The sequence below is a fragment of the Trichoderma atroviride genome, chromosome 3 (assembly GCF_020647795.1).
Source record: "Trichoderma atroviride chromosome 3, complete sequence".
Taxonomy (NCBI): Eukaryota; Fungi; Ascomycota; class Sordariomycetes; order Hypocreales; family Hypocreaceae; genus Trichoderma; species Trichoderma atroviride.
Window position 1 is genome coordinate 139688 of NC_089402.1, and position 17499 is coordinate 157186.

The following is a 17499-nucleotide window of genomic DNA, read 5'->3' on the forward strand; positions in this document are numbered from 1 at the left end:
TGCTGACTGTGACAGCCGGTGGGATCGTTGGGCTCGGGGTAGACTGGATCACGACAAATGTCTTTGGTGCAATTCCTAGTTTCGCCGTGCGCACCATAGTTGCAGTAAACTGTGTAAATATTAGTATCAAGGAACGCTGCAACTCCCGCTGAACTTTCGTAATAGCATAGCAATAATGTTATTTGTTTTATTGCTGAAAAAGGCTCTGTGTCTCTCAAATCCTTGACCCCGGCCCTTCTCGTAGATTTGGTCATCTGATCGGCAGAAGACAGCCGTTGTGAAGTCCATATGACTTTAGAAAGCTATGTAACACTGACATGCCAGATATGATTTGTCTGTCTAATCCCGGGAACTATCTAGTACCATGTGTCAAGCGCTCAATTGGATACGTTCTGCTCGGAACTCGCAGTGTGGAAACTCAAGAGATCAACAATGCTTCGATTCACTATCAAGATCATGTCCGTATACCAATCAATATAGATCCCACCGGGAGAAATTGATATCTGCGGTCCTGTAGCGATTATTAAACTTCATAAATGCTAGCTTGGTTGCCATCGGCAGTCATCGCACCATTGGGAGTGGAATATCGGACCAACAGCCTTGCAAATAGGTGGAGATAGATTATAGATGCTGGTTTCTTATCAGTGATGCAATCCATAAAGGTTCTCTCATAGCATAAGCTTAGACTAGTGAACGGGGACGGGTCAATAACGCCCATGATCTGGTACGTTGGACGAACCGTACGTCTGAGCTTTGCATGCATCTTTCCGGGCTCGACACTTTTATCTTGCTCTTATTTATTCTCACCGCGCCTAACCCGGATTTCTGGCATGATACAGTTGATGTGTCATACCTGTTGATGAGGAAACGCGGTATTTTTTGCGTGCGGAAAAGATCTAAACTTTCTGTACACACATGTTCAAAGTGATCAAGTGATAATACCCATGTCTCATAATCCCTTTCACGTGAGAAGAATGAACATCAAAATGGATTCGTTACATATTTATAAGGAAAGGGATGATCGCAAGAGATTTGTGAGGCTTATAAGGTCTACACAATGAAGGGGGTAGAAGTGTATATGTTGATTGGCTGACTGAGATATATCCAATGGGAATGTGCCCTTTGAGGCTAGGTTGTCTATCGAGACCACCGTGACCGTATGTGGCAACAATAGTACAAAGAGTCCACCTTAACGAATAAATTTGGAGCCTCAAGTTTGTGTGAAGACTATGTAGGCTATAGGGAAGCGTGTCCTGGGATGTATAAGCGGTAGCAATGATTGACAATCTGAAATAAGAAGTCTTGGCTTTGTTACTAAAGCAAAGGCTAAAGGTAATGATCAGAGACAAGAGGAAGTTAAAATGATTTCCAAATTCACATACATATATATAGCGTGCCCAACTGGCTGGGCCTTATAGAGAATGAGTAAAAAAAGGTTTTTTTTGTATGACACCAGTTTAGCAAACAAGAAAAGGCAGCCGAGGATGTTTGTCTTCAATTTTATTCCAGTAGATTCTCGCCACTGGTTGTTTCTTAGTAGAACCTCAAAATCAAAACACGGAGTCATTATATTGGAGGGGCATTAAAGTCACCTCGACTGTAAACTCAGCTTTTATGATGGAGGTATTTGAGTCCTATTCCAATGTTGCAAATGACATACAGCTGTATGCGTTTGCAGAAAGCGTGCGGAAGAAAATTGATACTAGTGGTTCTCTATTCAATAAGAAGAATGCTTTCATACAATCCTGAGAGTTTTATTCTGGTTTATACTCCTATACTGAATATATGAAAGGTTTGTTGCTATATAGCAGCAGGCAAGAGCAATCGCTCATTTTAGCAAACAGCCAGAAGATGTTTAGACACAGGATTCTTATACGGCATCTCATTTTGTTATTACTGTAAGGTTGAGATTTATCTAGTTCCTCCTGTACAAAATCCAGAAGCAAGATTAATCTGTAAGAAAATAGGAAATTACGGTCGCAAATCTTTGCTGAAGAATGTGATTACCTAGATTCGTTCAAATTGCCATGTGCTCTCGTAATCGCGAGAGACGCTTCACAGCGTACACAAAGAGCGCAAGCTCAGCGTGTACTCCCATGAAAGCAAGATATACCGCCTTCATCTATGGATACAGTATTACATTAAATGCCCATAACGAATCTAAGAATTACGTCAGCTGCTTTCCATGCAAGTTGTGATAACAAATGATCCGCTACTATTCGCCTGGCTATTGGCGTGAAACGAAAAGCTTCCAATTATTCACAGAGTGAAAGACGGAAAAGTACTAGCAAATGTCGGAATTATGGGCTTCGCTTAGGGGCCTTCGTTCGATGGCTGCTTTGCTATTAGTTTTCTGTAGCAATGACAACTGATAGCACTTGAGATGCCAAAATCAACTGCGCCAGAGATTAATTGGACGTAATATAGCCGCCTTGTAGCCTTCTTGTCGCTTCATTTGCTGTTGCTGGCACACTTAGTGTCTGTGCTGAGCGCAGCTCTAGACTCAATCTCAGCATCGCCCTAGAGAGGGAAGAATAAAGGGAGGAGAGAGAGGAGACAGCGTGAGTAAGAAACTGCCTAATGAATAAAGTCTTCGCACAGAGAGTCCCTTGATGAAGAGGCCTTCAAGGTGTACATGTATCTATCGAGCTTAAATCCCCTTTGTCTAGTCGGTTTCCGTTTTGTGTTGAATCCTAGCTAGCTACACTACTATATAACGCTAAAACAGCGCTATAATATATCGAGGATTTGGTTTAAGCATATTCATTTGTACTCCCATTATATGGAGAAGGAAATAGTCTCATTGCTCCAACTATTCTAACAAAATAGTACATTGCCTCGGGATTAACTCCGACGAATCTATGGCTCGTCGGAATTAATTTGTCCTCGTATCAGATGATGATACAGAAGCCCACCAATGCGACGCACACTGCAATGGATGCTTAATATCTTATTTGCAACTCAGAAGGAGCTATATACCGTCGGAAATTTCACCAGCGAGGAAGCAAGTACTATATCGCTTGGGCAAATATTTAGGCAGAAACAGAATCGACTGTGTTTTGTTGCTGGTGGATGCAATGCGCCGCTAGCGTAGCATCGCTGATTTTGATGCTCTGGGGCCCCGGACAAAGTCTGCGGAACCGAGGTCCGTGGAAGAATTCCAATCAGAAATGGCCTCCGTCTAAATCCCCTTCGCAGCTTATTACATATGAAGCGACACTAGACAGTAACGTTGCCAGGGGCGCGACCCCTATTAGAGGCTGTTCACTGGGATTATGAGTTTTGGTTGGCCAATTCGCTGTCTCTTGTGGTACAATTATCGCCTGATTCTACTCAAGTTGTTGTTTAGTTAACGGCGGTTGCAATGGCCGACGGAATCCAAGAGTTATTTCCCACCTCCCCAATACAGCTACTTGATCGTTTCTATTCTCTCAACTGGGCAACGGGGCTGACACAGGATTATTGATCCTCATGCGTCCTGGGTGGCTACAGCGGGGTTCACGCGGGGTACGGGGCAATTACGGTGTGCTATTGCCATCTTTCTCCAGCGGCAGCTACAAGTCGGCCACTCCTTCGCATACGGACACAAGGAGTTGACTGCGGATGCCTGGTGACTCGAATATGCTTTTAGCTGCAAAGAGTATACTGATAGTATGATGAAGAGAATCAGTTGGCTGTGAATAGGGGACGGCGGTAAACATGAACATATCTGCTTCACATTGCGGCCATAGACCGCATTTTTGAAGCACCCCAGGTCGAGGCTATCACTGCATTGGTGTGAGAAAACTGTACAAAGTAGCGTTGACAATTTCACTGGTGTATATGATTGGCATCTGTGGAGGATCGACCCATTTGAACGCATCCTCCGTCCACCCGCGCCATAGCTTGACCCGATTCTGGTGTGGTGCCGATCCGGGAGTTATTGCCGTCTCCAATTGCTAGAATCCAACGAATTATATGTCAAAACAGGCTTCCTAACGTTGTAAAGCAGAGTTAACGGAATCATGAATCCCGTGTGACTCGGTTCAATGCTCGGCGAGTTAGCAAATAGAGGTGCTTGTGGCCATAGGCCCCATACAACTCTATAAGAAGCTTATGAAAACTCCTAAGCTTAATTGTAGTAGCTTCGTAAACACCTGCTCAGACATATCACCGCAGCTAGGCCATGGATAGCCTATTCGGGCTCGCTCAAAAACGCGGCCAGCTCTCAATTACCGTACTTACTTACTATCCGTCTGAGCTAGGTAAGCCGTGCATCTCACGAGTAGCCTGTTTGCAACTAGCGTTCGCAAACTATGCCCATCGATGCATGCTATAGACGCAAGTTATAGGTGACCAAAGAATGAGACGCTCCATAGATGGCCGCAGATATGTTCGGACCGATCTCACAGACCTCAGCTTGTGCTTGCTTGGGCATCGGCATCATCTCGGAAGATGCATCCATGTTACGAAGTACTGTATAGCTCATCAAGAGCTTCGTATGAGGTCAGGTGATGAATCGAGCCCTACAAGCTTCAACAAATGTATAAATTCTTCGATTGGGCCCTATAATCGACGTGAAACTCAGACCTGTAGGTCCATAGGCCTTGTTTTTTGTCACTCGTACTCAGAATGCTGCCAAAGTTGAACTTGGTTCGCCGTCTCGGGCTTGGTGCCCTTGCCGCTGCAGCCTTGTCTTCTCTCTCAAGTGCTGCTCCCGCCAATGTCGCTATCCGTTCACTAGAGGAGCGCGCCTCTTCTGCTGATCGCCTTGTCTTTTGCCATTTTATGGTAGGTAGTCGTTTGTGAACCATCTGTAACTCAGCTAACTCGACAACTCATTGTAGATTGGCATTGTTGGTGACCGTGGCAGCTCATCCGACTATGATGATGATATGCAACGCGCCAAAGCCGCTGGCATTGACGCCTTTGCTCTGAACATTGGCGTTGACGGCTACACTGACCAGCAGCTTGGATATGCCTATGACTCTGCCAACAGAAACGGCATGAAGGTGTTCATCTCCTTCGACTTTAACTGGTGGAGTCCTGGCAATGCTGCTGGCGTTGGACAAAAAATCGCCCAGTATGCCAGTTTGCCGGCCCAGCTATACGTCGACAATCGCCCGTTTGCTTCTTCGTTTGCGGGTGATGGTCTTGATGTCAACGCACTGCGTTCGGCCGCCGGGTCCAACGTGTACTTTGTGCCCAACTTCCACCCTGGCCAGTCCTCCACTTCAACTATCGATGGTGCCCTTAACTGGATGGTATGAAGAGCATCTGCCGACGTTGGAAGAAAACAATGCTGATACTCCTACAGGCATGGGACAATGACGGAAACAACAAGGCCCCCAAGCCAGGCCAAAACGTCACCGTGGCCGATGGTGACAATGCCTACAAGAACTGGCTGGGCGGCAAGCCCTATCTCGCTCCCATCTCGCCCGAATTCTTCACGCACTTTGGCCCCGAAGTGTCATTCAGCAAGAATTGGGTGTTCCCGAGCGGCGCACTGATCTACAACCGGTGGCAGCAGATCCTCCAGCAAGGCTTCCCGATGGTTGAGATTATCACATGGAACGACTATGGCGAATCGCATTACGTCGGACCTCTAAAGTCAAAGCACTATGACGACGGAAATTCGAAATGGACCAATGACATGCCTCACGATGGATTCCTCGATCTGTCAAAGCCTTTTATTGCTGCATACAAGAATAAGGATACCGATGTCTCTAAATACATCCAGAACGAGGAGCTGGTCTACTGGTATCGCCGCAATCTCAAGGGATTAAACTGTGATGCCACGGACACTACCTACAATCGCCCTGCTAACAATGCCAGCGGCAACTACTTTGAGGGCCGGCCCGATGGCTGGGATTCTATGGAAGACGCTGTTTATGTCGCCGCCTTCTTGAAGTCTGCTGGCACAGTCACCGTCACGTCTGGAGGCACCACCCAATCGTTCCAAGGAACTGCTGGCGCAAATATCTTCCAAGTTTCGGCCAACCTGGGTCAGCAGAAGTTTGCTCTCACCCGAAATGGCCAAACCGTCTTTGACGGGACGTCTCTCATGGATATTACCAACGTCTGCGCCTGCGGCATATACAACTTTAACACATATGTCGGCACTGTTCCGGCAGGATTTGACGACCCTCTAGAAGGAGATGGTCTCGCATCTCTCACGATTGGCCTGCATGTGACAACTTGCCAAGCTCGTGCCTCTCTGGGAACCAATCCCCCCGGTTACATCAGGTCCTGTCACTTCGATTTCAGCTTCTTCGACTCGGGTTTCTTCTCCCCCGGTTTCCTCTACCCACGCATCTTCCCCTCCTGTGTCTCCCCCTCCAACTTCTCGTTCTAGCTCTTCTACTCCCCCAGTCAGCACACCGCCACCTGGACAAGTCTGTGTTGCTGGAACCGTTGCCAATGGTGAAAGCGGTAACTATATTGGTCTGTGCAACTTCAGTTGCAAGTAAGTTCTTTTCTATCCTCTTTTACAGCTTCACAGCTAACTCTCACAGCTATGGCTACTGCCCTCCTGGGCCATGTCAGTGCACTTCATATGGATCGCCCATTTCCCCGCCGGCGTCGAATGGCCGCAACGGCTGCCCTCTCGCTGGAGAAGGCGACGGGTATACTGGCCTCTGCAGTTTCACCTGTAATCACGGCTACTGCCCCCCGACGGCATGCCAGTACTGCTAGATCATTTGAGTTGTACAACTGGGCGTGGTACGGGATATTAGTACCAGCTGTACATAAGCTGTGAATACATCAGGCTCTATTAGTTACTTATAGCGACTATATAGCACTAGCACTGCTTGTATATAATTCAGATTGTGGCATTAACCTTTGAGGTGGACATTTGGATGTGCATGCCGCAGTGTAAATTGCTTTTGAATGACAAGATATCCATCCCGGTGCACAGCAGTGATCATTAGCTATCTGAAACCCACCAGAGCTCAAGCAGTTGTTATACATGTCTGCATGTACTCACTGATTCACCGCAAATTGTACAAAAATGGATACAGTTTGAATGATTCACCCAATATGTATTTCGTCTCTTATATAATATGCAATACCAAATACCTAAAGCCTCCAAGTTGTCCATGCTTTTTATATTCCGTATTCATAGCCGTCATAGTCTTTATGATGTCGGATGATAGTTCTCCATAACCAAGTCCTCCTTTGACACACTCTCCGCCAAGAACCAACCCTCGTTCTGAAACAAGGCTATTAGCTCAGCACGACCATCCGACGCGAATGTATAGTTATCTGTTTTGAAAGAAGCTTCAACAATATACTCGATTCCAGTACCGCTCGCATTTTCGATTGGCCAGACCTCAATGTCAAGTTCAACGCCGTCCCATGTGCCAACTGAGCGCTTGGTAAGAACGGGGCCATAAATGACACCACTCTCGAGCATATCAGTACCCCAATTGTTAGATACCCAATCATCAAACATGCCTGGCGCGTTTGATTCCAACATGCTGCGCGAATCAGCCTCGTCTGGGTCGTCCGTGCCACTGTAGCCCTTTGATGAAGCCGTGTAATCCCGCTGGATAGAAAGAGTTTGCGAGGCATAGAGCCAGTCAATCTGCGCATTATAGTTGCCCTGGCCAGAGTTCCAGCCGTCGTTGAAGGCCGTGTTTAGAGCACCATTGATATCTCCGTTGTTGACCGGAAGACGCCACTTGTATGTGAGGTCAAATCCGCTTTCATTCTCAATGTTTCGGATGCGGCAGCTCCAGCCATTGTTGTAAAGATCTTCCGAAACTGTGTCGATGTACTGCACATTGATCTTTGTAACCGTTGTTGGCATCGCAAATGTGGAAAGAACCGTAGGAGTAAGTTTGAAACTGGAATCCAGAACCACGGTAGGATCGAGCAGCAAATGGACTTCATAATCAGGGACCATGGGACCATCGGCTGCCAATGCCAGAGGCAACATAATGGCCGCAGATGCGACCTTGGCCAATACGTTCTTCATGGCTTTTATAGTGAGTATGAGACTTGAAAGGCCTGAAAATGACACAGATTCATTTCTTTCTCATTTTCGCGAGGTCTACGGTCTATTTATCTTCAAGTTCTCGCTCTAGCAAATCCTCAAATTCATATTGGCATTCTTTCTCTCTCTATCCCCATGAAGATGCGGGGAATAAACGGTGTATTGTCTTCTAATATTAAAAGATACCCATGAAATATTTTGTCGCTGTTTCCGTCACCGAGTATAATTGAACTTGAAAGCCCACGTGCTTGTTTCCGTACGCCTTATTGCAGCAAAGAGAATTATAGCGCGATATATCTATGGGACCTCGTTCTTAGCTCATCATTATTGCTACTACCTACTAGTACACGTATGTTGTAACCCAGGTAAGCACACGATGCATACAACAGCAGGACTTCATAAGGTGTCTATCCAAAAAAATCTTTATAGAGGCATATCCGCCAGATAGCAATGGGAATTTACGAGACTCATGGTTGTTGTCCTTGCTCTGTAGCGGAACGTAAAAGTTGAAGTCCTTGATTTGCAGCAGTTGATTAGCGTCTCACCTGCAGCAGTGGCTATCGTCTAGGTGCACTTGGTTTACGAAGAGTTTTCATCACGGCAAAGACGCAATATTTAGCTCGCGTTAAGTAGTATGCCGAGTCTTTTTATAAGCACCGAATTGCCGAGAAATACCTGTCGGTAATGTGCAAACAGTACTAGGTAGTAGTCAATGTATATATATATGAGCAAAGCTGTGCCGTTGTTGCCGGGCGGCTGTTGCGATGCCACTTTTCTGTTAAAGACCCTGTACGCACGTGGGCGCCTCAAGCCATGTTCCAATGGGGGTCTCTGATAATATCCCTATAAACTGTTACATATCTATTTCGTTTGCAAGAGGGACTTCGTGGGGGCATCTATACTTCGGTTACAAGAGGAACTTCGCGGGGAAAGATGGCGTTTCAACGTTCGCCACGTAATTCTCGTAATATTATGACATCTTCGGCATGGATGACTATTCCTATATCATGTTTCGTTCAAGACCACTGCGCTTACTTTTAGCATGCTAGCATTTGCTGCTTATTGCTATAAAACTTACAGCAAAGATATCAAAATGAAATCTCTTCCAATCATGTGCATTCGCACGTTTATCGTGTTTGCTGATTCTTGGTACATGAGCCTACATGTACCTAGATGGGGGAGGCCTAATAACTTTTAGTTCTGCTGTAAGCTGTAAGTCAAATCCTTGGAAGTCCAGCGACACGCCTTTAAATCTTCATAAAACAGCTAGAAATTTTACAATATTAAAATATTCCATTCATATCTGAAACACTACCGAGTGAGTAAATGTAGTAACAAAAATATTGTTGCTGAGAGATTGCTACTAAGATGGTCCATGCAAAGACAACACACACAGGTATAGGGAGATAAGTAGCAGCGAGATGCGGCGCATCAGATGATGAGCAAAGTAACATCCCTTTGAACATATAGCCGTTGTGCTAGACTTTATCAGCCCGAAATCCATTAATGAAGCTTGGAACTATCTTCTGCCCCTAGGCGTACTTGCCATACTCATCAAGTTAAAAACCTCTGCGGCACATAAAAAGCAACGTACGGCGCCGACGTTGCTGGTAGCCAGCCATGTTTCCAGTTTCGCTGGGAATGCAGCAGAAGGGTTTTGGGACAATTAACATGAGCGTTTTATCGTCAGGCAGATGGAAATAACGGCGCACATCATTAGGCATTTCCAAAAATACCGTGTGCTATTGAGTGCCTTGAACGAGTGGGAGGGAGTTAAGTTTACTGAGCTCGCAATACGCGAGGTATTTCTCACTAAACTCTCCCGTGACGCTTGTATATCGCAATATTGCTTGCTCTACTTGATAGCCGAATCAATAAGCTTTGGTAGTAAACAAACATTGGGATTTGACCGTGTTACTCAACATATCGGTGCCCAAGTCTCTCTTCAGCTGCGGTTTCTAGCCTCTTGATCCCCAATGCTGCTTTGGGTTAACCGCTGTAGCTGAGCCATTAGGTGATCCGCCATGACGCGTAACCCCTAGCCGGATAGCGGGTTACGGCGGCCAATGACTCGACACACTAAACTGCCTACATGTATGGAGACTGATTCCGGATTTCCCATTCAAACACTTACCTCACGAGTCTATATTCGGGATCAACAAGTAAAGAGGATAGACCGTATTGCTGTTGAGAACCATCATTCACCAATTTAGTTACTCCGGTTATTCATGATCAATATTGCATGGTCTCCTTCGCCTGTGTTCCGTACAAGAATTGCCAACTACATGCGCAAGCAGTCCTGACATGTTGCGTATCCACAGAGTCTGATGCAACATGCGCAAGTGGTTGCCATATCTCTCGATTCAAGCACCTGCACTGTAGAATGCCATATTATCACGTTCACACGCCAAGGCTCAAAGAACAACCTGCATCATGAAACGCGCTGTTGGCCCTTTAGATAAACGCAAGACAGTTTCTCGCTGCCAGGCTTGCGCGAAGAGGCGCATAAAGGTCGGTCCCTTGATTCCATTCCATCCTTATTCACATATCAATAACATTAGTGCCATTAGTGCCAAGGAGGGTTTCCTTGTGAATATTGCAATCGTACCAACAAAACATGCAGCCCACAAGCGGTGGCAACATCCACTAATCTCAGCGGACAGTTCGTGGCATACGCGCCACGACAACAAGGAGCGGCAACTGCTATCGCGTTACCAATACAGATACAGTCCCATGATAGCGAAATATATCTGAATAGCTTCGCAGAGTTACTTCACCGGTGCCAATTCACCAAAGATTTCATCCACATAGGGAGAGACCTGCTGCCTTTGATGCACACTTCGCCAGCACTGCGAGACTTGGGCATCGCAATCGGGGCGCTAGATGCTAGCAGACGAGTTTCAACCAGAACATCTCTCGAGCATGATTTGCCACAATGCGTCGCATATCGTTCCTATAGCCGTTCCCTACAGTCTCTCCAACTGCAGCTCCAGACAAAGGGTGTGGGTATGGGCCAGGACGTAGCGTGGACTACCTTTCTGCTGGGATTGTTTGAGGTGAGATAATTATAAGGTGTACATCATCGGATATTGCTAACATAACTAGTTAATGGCTGAACCATCAGGGGACGGATTCGCGAAACACATGCTCTATGGCACATCAAAGGTACTGCAGCTTGCTGGTCTGGACGCCCAACAGTCAACATTGCAGAAGAGATTGCTTAATGCATTTCGGGTGCTAGAAGCAAATAGAGCAATTCTATACGGAGACGGCACATTTTTGTCGAAGGGCAAGTGGAGCTTCAATAACAGAATCAGAAACAAGCAAGCTGTAGTTCCTGATCCTATGGTGGATATAACAAAGCTAATGATACAAACGTCACAATTCAGCAAGCAGTGAGTCATAAATTAATGTATATATTTGGCATCGAGCTAAATCTTAATAGGCTTTTCCAAGTCGTTGAGGATACTCCCGCGGAGAAAAGATCCAACAGTCCTGCTATCAAAGCTCTGGCTCGCGAAGGAACCGCGTTAGATCATAGAATCACCATCTGGAACAAGGATAGCCTCTTACAGTCAGCCGTTGCAGATCACTTCACCCAAATCTCATTTGCGTATTATTACGCTCTCCAGCTCTTCCACTGCAGAAATTTTACTTATTATTCCTGTTGGGAGACTGGGACAGTTCCCGAGTTAAGCCCGCTTGAAACAAACGCGTACGTTGCGGCAATCATAGATATATGCGATACAATCATTCGGGCTTCTAATATACCTGGAGTTATTCTCCTGTTTCCATTACGGATGGCAGGAGCACATGACGACTTTGGGCATAGAAGTAAGATTCTGAAACTCCTCCAGCAAATTTACAACAGTGGCTTTGCAGTGGCGGAGAGAATCAAGGTAGATTTATGCGATTTCTGGACATTCAAAGGTTTGGAGGTTTCGATCGAGAAGAATAGTTAAATAGTTGTCTAGGTAAACATGCTCAAGATACAAAGTACCTGAATAGAAGGAAGAAGTAAAGCAAGACCAAAGCCTCCCGAATTGATGCGAGTAGGCTTACTTTCGCTAGGTAAAAGCGATCTCAGATCTTTCAGCCTAGGCAGTTTCTTCAATTTCCAGTCTGAACTTGGATGTTGAAGAAGTCGGTAACGACTCGGGTACGCCTACCAGGCGAAAAATAGTCATACCCAACAATGACATTGCAACTGTTCACATAAACTGTCACCGGAATAACACCTTGGTACATGATATCCCACTGCTCAACATATTAGCTTACTGTGGTATAAAGCTTTTGTAAGAAAACACTTACAGAGGCCACATCGCCGTTGAACTGCCTTGTGACAATCCCTCCGAAAACTGCGTCGGCTTTGGCAAGAAAATCTTGTTGGAAAATGGGGTAGTTGGAATTAACATAGCCTTGCCAGACATAAGGTGTCGTTCCATTATAGATGGTCATGACATTATCAACCAGGCCATCACCGGTAACGTTTGCATAATTAAACACCGACGAAGCTGGCGCATCATCGTATGCCTCATTCACGCGGACCATGCCTTTGGCGGGAGAATTATCGATGTATCCAGTCATGATGTGAGAGAGTGTTTCATCCCTGAATCTTCTATTAGCTGTGAAACAAGTCAAATAGTCTAAAACTAACCATTTGTGTTGAACAAAGTTTGCTGTGAACTCAGGCTGTACCAAAGGCGGCTTTGGCTGCTTGAAGCCGGATGAGTACTCGATCATAGATGAAGGAAATGCAGCGCATTTCGGGACACTGGCTGCGGCGGCGACAACTACAAGAGTAGTTGCGGCAAAAAGCTTTCTCATACTCATGTTTGTATATGAAGAGAGAGATTTTAGAAGATTGTGTTTCATTAGTACGAAGAGCAATAATTGTAGAATTGCTGTCGTTGATCACTTGCTCAAAAGAAGTTAACAGCTGGACCAGAGCTTCTATATATACTAATCTCCACCAAACCACGTACGGAACATCTCGTGGCTTAAGATGAGCGGCTATATAATTGAGCATGCTGTGTGACTTCTTTAGGGCGTTCAATTACTGCTTCTTTAAGACACGAGATGGAGTACATTTCCACTCAGCCTCGAGCCAGTTCGCTCACCCAGCCTCAATGTGGGTCATGGGTGAAAAGCGTTCAATTATTTCCTAATTGGGCAAGGGCGGGGGTTTCCGAAAGCGCTGAGAAGAACGGAGTACTGTTGGATGTCAGGTACATTTGGATAGAACGGAACGCACTCGTGAAGTACTCAACTAAAAGCTGCAACTTGAAAAGGGGAGAAACATATACTGGTACTTCAGAGCTAAGAATAGAATCGCATTGAAGCGAGTAATATGTATGCCACAGTACGTAAATCATTCTAACGAGATTAAGCAAAACAAGCCGTATAAAACAAACCTATACCTGTTTCGAGGCAGAGTTATCGGCTAAACAAAGAGGAAACCAAAAGGATACCAAAGGTGGAATGGAGACTACGTCTACTAGTTGTGAGTATTTGAGAAAGATTTGTGGTAGTGCTAGGCTAGAATACTGGTGAAATGGAGTTTGGCGAAATCTTTGGGTAACCGTCTTTGGCGTAGTTATTTTTCTATCAATGATTCATTTTTCTACTACCTACAGAGACGGCTATTGGCTTGAAAATTTGGTTAGATACAGAGAATCGATCTTAGCTATGATTAACAAAATTGGTGATATACGTGCAATCAATTGAGATATCACATGCTATCTGAGTGGCATACACACTTTCGCGCAAGCCATGGCTGGAGCCAAGTTATAAACAATAAACGATCATCCTTTTATATACTGAAATATAACATATAGTGCAGAGAATATAGTATTGACAAGAATGGTGGGAAAAGAAGTTTCCAATATCATCTGAGGACAATAGCTGCTAGTAGCAGTACCCCCAATGACCGCCCTATCGACGATGGTAGAGCAAGCCATTGTTCGAACCTTACTGGAAGATGTCGTTCTGGGCACCAGGAGTCCAACCCATGTTGGTGCCATAGGCGGGAGAAGCACCGTTGGGAACCTGGACGTTGTTACCAGAAGCCTGGTTCCAGGCAATCATCTGCTTAGCACCGGACAGGCACTTGGATGAGTCATTTCCGCAGTAAACGGGGACCTGAGCCTGGGCAACCTTCTTGGTGGAGCTTGTGCCGGTGACATGGCATCGGTAGTTGGCCATGTACATGTTGGGCTGGCCACAGCCGTTGGGGACCCAGAGCCAGGCGCAGTAGCAACCGCCCTCGGGGCACTCAGGGAGATCCTGAGGGACCTCGTAGGTAGCAATACGCTTCCAAGGAGTGCTATCATCGAATTAGTACATTTCTTCGTCATCTTTTTGGCATTAAAGGCTTACTGCTCAAGAACAGAGAAAACTACGAGGTTCTCCATGTTGACCTGGGAGATGTCGGAGTTGTAAGAGATGGCCCAAGCACTGCCGGCAGCCATAGTCTGGTTCTGGGTGTGCATAGCACCATCATCCTGAATGCAGTCAGGAGGGTTGCCAGGGCCAGACCAGTTCTCGGGGTGGTCCTGTCCATCGGGCCACTCTCCAGCAAACTGTCCGTTGAAGGACAGGGTGGTCTGGGCTTGGTTGTGGGCAAGCTCAACAGTGAAAGAGCCACCTGCAGGCAGCTCAACGGAGGCATTGCCGGGAGGAGGTGCCTTGTCGCAGCCACGGTCGGCTTGCATCCACCACTGCTCGAACGGGAGGTCCCAGAGAGGGTTGACAGGAGTGTTGGAGTTTGAGTTGTAGTTGCTAGGATCCGGGCCACCCTACGAGATGATGTTAGAATTTGCTCCGTAGCGTGATAGTCTTTGATCCGCAGATGCACAAACCTCGCAGTACATGCCCTTGACGAAGGCGGCAACGTGGGCATTGGCCCCGGAGGCGAGAGCCAGCGCAACAGGGACTGACCAAAGCATGGTGTCGGTTAAGAATCGAAGATGATTAATGAATGAACGGTTGAACAAGCGAAAGAGTGAAGAGAAGAAGGCTGACTTTGAAGTTGCTTGGGAGTAAAAGGCTGGAGGATTTGCGAGACAGCGAGATGCTTATATAGATGCTGCTCAGCGTCGCCGAATAGTCTACCTATTAGATCGATACTATATGGCTTCCAGGGTTTGGTCGGGAAACTAGCCAAGAATAAGCTGTAAAGAGTGGCAGGTCCTCCGTGGGTTAGAACTTGACATGGGTTGGCCGGAAAGGCTGAAGATCTGCCACCCATCATCCTTCAGAGGAAGGCTAGTCATGGGTCAAACTTGGCCGCTTCCCCTTTTCGAGACTATGACAGGTCTATGTTTTTCTTCTTTTAGCTCTATATGTAACCTCCAAACGAAACGGTTCCGAAATTATACGGCTCGTTACAGCCGACCGTGCGGATGGAGTTGTCCCTCGCCAAGCGCTATTAGAACCGCACCACCTTCAAAAATTAACCGGCGGGACGTTTCCTTGCATCACATTGCTGTCATGTAGTACCTACTACCCTCATTGTGTATATGGATTTCTCAGGTAATGCCAAGGAGACAGGCCGCGGATACTGACCATTGATGCTACATCAGGCGTTTCGAAACAAAACGAGGCGGAGAGGGCTCTCCGCAGATAGGCTCCACAGAGACCAGATGTTCGCTCCACCCACTCTATCTGGAAAAACTCCAGGAAAATAGGCATTTGTCCAGCAGGCTGCCTATACGAAATACTGCACACCTGTGTGTGTGATATCTACGAGGCTGGTTAGGCTCTGATGGTCTCCTTGCCACCATCCTCGTTGTCAAACGCTAATTGTTTCTATGCCGAATTGAAGCCCAATCTCACTCAGACATAAAGATGTAATTGGCAGGTCGATGACCTGTAAGCTTGGCCACTATCACGAGGCGGCCTCGCCTGGATTACCCATACGCTAGGGAAAAGAGCTCCTTCAATAGTATTCATTTCTCAAGCACTCTACAGAGCACACTCCGGCATATGTACAAGTACGCGCGCCGGTCGGTCCGTTTCGGAAAAAAAATAAACGTGCCACTCAAAGTTGACGCTGCTGGCATTTCTGGCTGTTCCTGGTAACTCTTTAGTTAGCGCTTAGGTTAGGCGATGAAACAGGCCAAGGGTCGTGTTAAATAAGAATACAAATCTTACGAACTGCCATCTTTGATCGCTAATCCCTGTGCCTGTCAACAGCTGAGCGCCCGCTTTTATTATCTATCACTGAAAACAAAGCTTTGGATTAAATGCCGGCGGCCATTTTATTTCCACAGATTACGACTGTGACCCCCCTTACTACGTGTATGTTAGAATGTAGCGGGCTTACCGAGCAACAGATATGTAATCACCACAATAAGATATGGAAGTTTACCGAGCACTTGGATTGCTCTCGGGGCAATGATAATTGCTGTTTCGAGGGATCGTACCTCTAGTCGAACTTTTACATTGTAATTGCCCTTTCCTTGTGGTTGCATCTCACTGCCCTATATGGTTATATAATGGAAAAGCCTGTTATAAGAATTGAACTATCCTCGCATACAAGAACATGGCCAGAAATAGATCACAGAATCTCTGTGGATTGACTAATCCGCAGATCATCTACGTCTAAGCCAAGCAAGTCCTTCGCGAGCTTCCGTGTAGCGTTAGCTATTGACTACTGCTATACAGCTTTCCAATTCTGGATTAATTATAAGTTTCATGTAAGGCAGAACAAAAATAGCAGCCCGTTAAACCGCCTAGTTCGACAGAAGTGACTGACCTAGAACTCGCTACAACATATTCCGGGATATACCACTATGTGTTGTAGTTTCATTTATTAGGGAGCTTTTACTCCGTCTCTACAATCATAAATAGAACGAGACATGTCATCTCAAGAATTGGAACTGGGCATTCTTACACGAACCAAAAAATAGAGGAAGCAGACTAGTATTTGTGTTGCTTCTTTATATTTTGTCCATCCCTCACGCCCGTAGAGCTTTCGCGGATCAGACACGTTTATTCGAAGAATATGTTGTATTGCATCTACTAGACATGATCAGCCGGCGAATATCGCATTATACAAGATCTGGGTTAAAGAAACAGCTCGGCTTAATATTCGACTCTCCTTCGAAATCTATAATTTCTACAGTCATGCTCAGGAATCTCTCAACATCTACCCAGGTACCTATAGCTAGCTACCATACTTTATTTGTGCATCGTTATAGTACCCAGGTAGGCACCTATATACAGAGCCTTGCTTCGTCGAATTCATTACAAGTATATCCTTGCGACTCTCGAATTTTCCAAGGAATACTAGCACGTCTCAAAACCAGATCACTCTAGCCTTGAATATGAAGTACCACCTACAAATGTCATTTTGCAGCTAGCTGGAGCCATCATCTTAGCCCCTATCGTGTACCGACCCAGATCAAAGAGCACTGGTCCTTGCAAGTCCTAAATCGACTACAAATTCAAGATATGCTGAGGCTCTCGGTATGCTTGTTGACAGCCGAGGTTTTCATTGGTGGAGAGACAGCGCCCGG

The 17499-nt window shown here is 46.0% G+C and overlaps 5 protein-coding genes across 5 annotated transcripts; 2 read left to right on the forward strand and 3 right to left on the reverse strand.

Moving 5' to 3' along the window:
* Positions 1-4611: 4611 nt before the first annotated feature.
* Positions 4612-6334, forward strand: TrAtP1_005259 (uncharacterized protein; the record flags this gene model as incomplete). Its single annotated transcript, XM_014088990.2, has 3 exons — positions 4612-4770; positions 4827-5243; positions 5297-6334. 3 exons carry the CDS (start codon positions 4612-4614, stop codon positions 6332-6334), a joined length of 1614 nt encoding a protein of 537 aa, XP_013944465.2.
* Positions 6335-7117: 783 nt separating this feature from the next.
* Positions 7118-7960, reverse strand: TrAtP1_005260 (uncharacterized protein; the record flags this gene model as incomplete). The annotated part of the gene is made up of 1 exon (XM_014089459.2): positions 7118-7960. The coding sequence occupies one exon, from the start codon at positions 7958-7960 to the stop codon at positions 7118-7120; it is 843 nt and encodes a 280-aa protein (XP_013944934.1).
* A 2035-nt stretch (positions 7961-9995) lies between these two features.
* TrAtP1_013343 (uncharacterized protein) lies at positions 9996-11962 on the forward strand. The gene is made up of 4 exons (XM_014089458.2): positions 9996-10489; positions 10549-11034; positions 11084-11373; positions 11424-11962. Exons 1-4 carry the CDS (start codon positions 10412-10414, stop codon positions 11938-11940), a joined length of 1371 nt encoding a protein of 456 aa, XP_013944933.2. The 5' UTR covers positions 9996-10411; the 3' UTR covers positions 11941-11962.
* A 126-nt stretch (positions 11963-12088) lies between these two features.
* On the reverse strand, positions 12089-12811 carry TrAtP1_005261 (uncharacterized protein; the record flags this gene model as incomplete). The annotated part of the gene is made up of 3 exons (XM_066112643.1): positions 12089-12235; positions 12290-12587; positions 12636-12811. 3 exons carry the CDS (start codon positions 12809-12811, stop codon positions 12089-12091), a joined length of 621 nt encoding a protein of 206 aa, XP_065968728.1.
* Positions 12812-13604: 793 nt separating this feature from the next.
* Positions 13605-15522, reverse strand: TrAtP1_005262 (uncharacterized protein). Its single transcript, XM_014089456.2, has 3 exons — positions 14839-15522; positions 14357-14775; positions 13605-14303 (listed from the first exon to the last, which is right to left on the reverse strand). The coding sequence occupies exons 1-3, from the start codon at positions 14923-14925 to the stop codon at positions 13949-13951; spliced, it is 861 nt and encodes a 286-aa protein (XP_013944931.1). The 5' UTR covers positions 14926-15522; the 3' UTR covers positions 13605-13948.
* Positions 15523-17499: the final 1977 nt, after the last annotated feature.

Bases quoted from the DNA above. Each gene is read 5' to 3' on its own strand.
- TrAtP1_013343 (XM_014089458.2), top strand. From the start codon at position 10,412: ATGAAACGCGCTGTTGGCCCTTTAGATAAACGCAAGACAGTTTCTCGC. The intron at 10,490-10,548 runs GTCGGTCCCTTG...TAGTGCCATTAG, and splicing joins GCGCGAAGAGGCGCATAAAG to TGCCAAGGAGGGTTTCCTTG. The intron at 11,374-11,423 runs GTGAGTCATAAA...AAATCTTAATAG, and splicing joins ACGTCACAATTCAGCAAGCA to GCTTTTCCAAGTCGTTGAGG.
- TrAtP1_005262 (XM_014089456.2), bottom strand. From the start codon at position 14,925: ATGCTTTGGTCAGTCCCTGTTGCGCTGGCTCTCGCCTCCGGGGCCAAT. The intron at 14,776-14,838 runs GTTTGTGCATCT...ATCATCTCGTAG, and splicing joins TCAAGGGCATGTACTGCGAG to GGTGGCCCGGATCCTAGCAA. The intron at 14,304-14,356 runs GTAAGCCTTTAA...ATTCGATGATAG, and splicing joins GTTTTCTCTGTTCTTGAGCA to CACTCCTTGGAAGCGTATTG.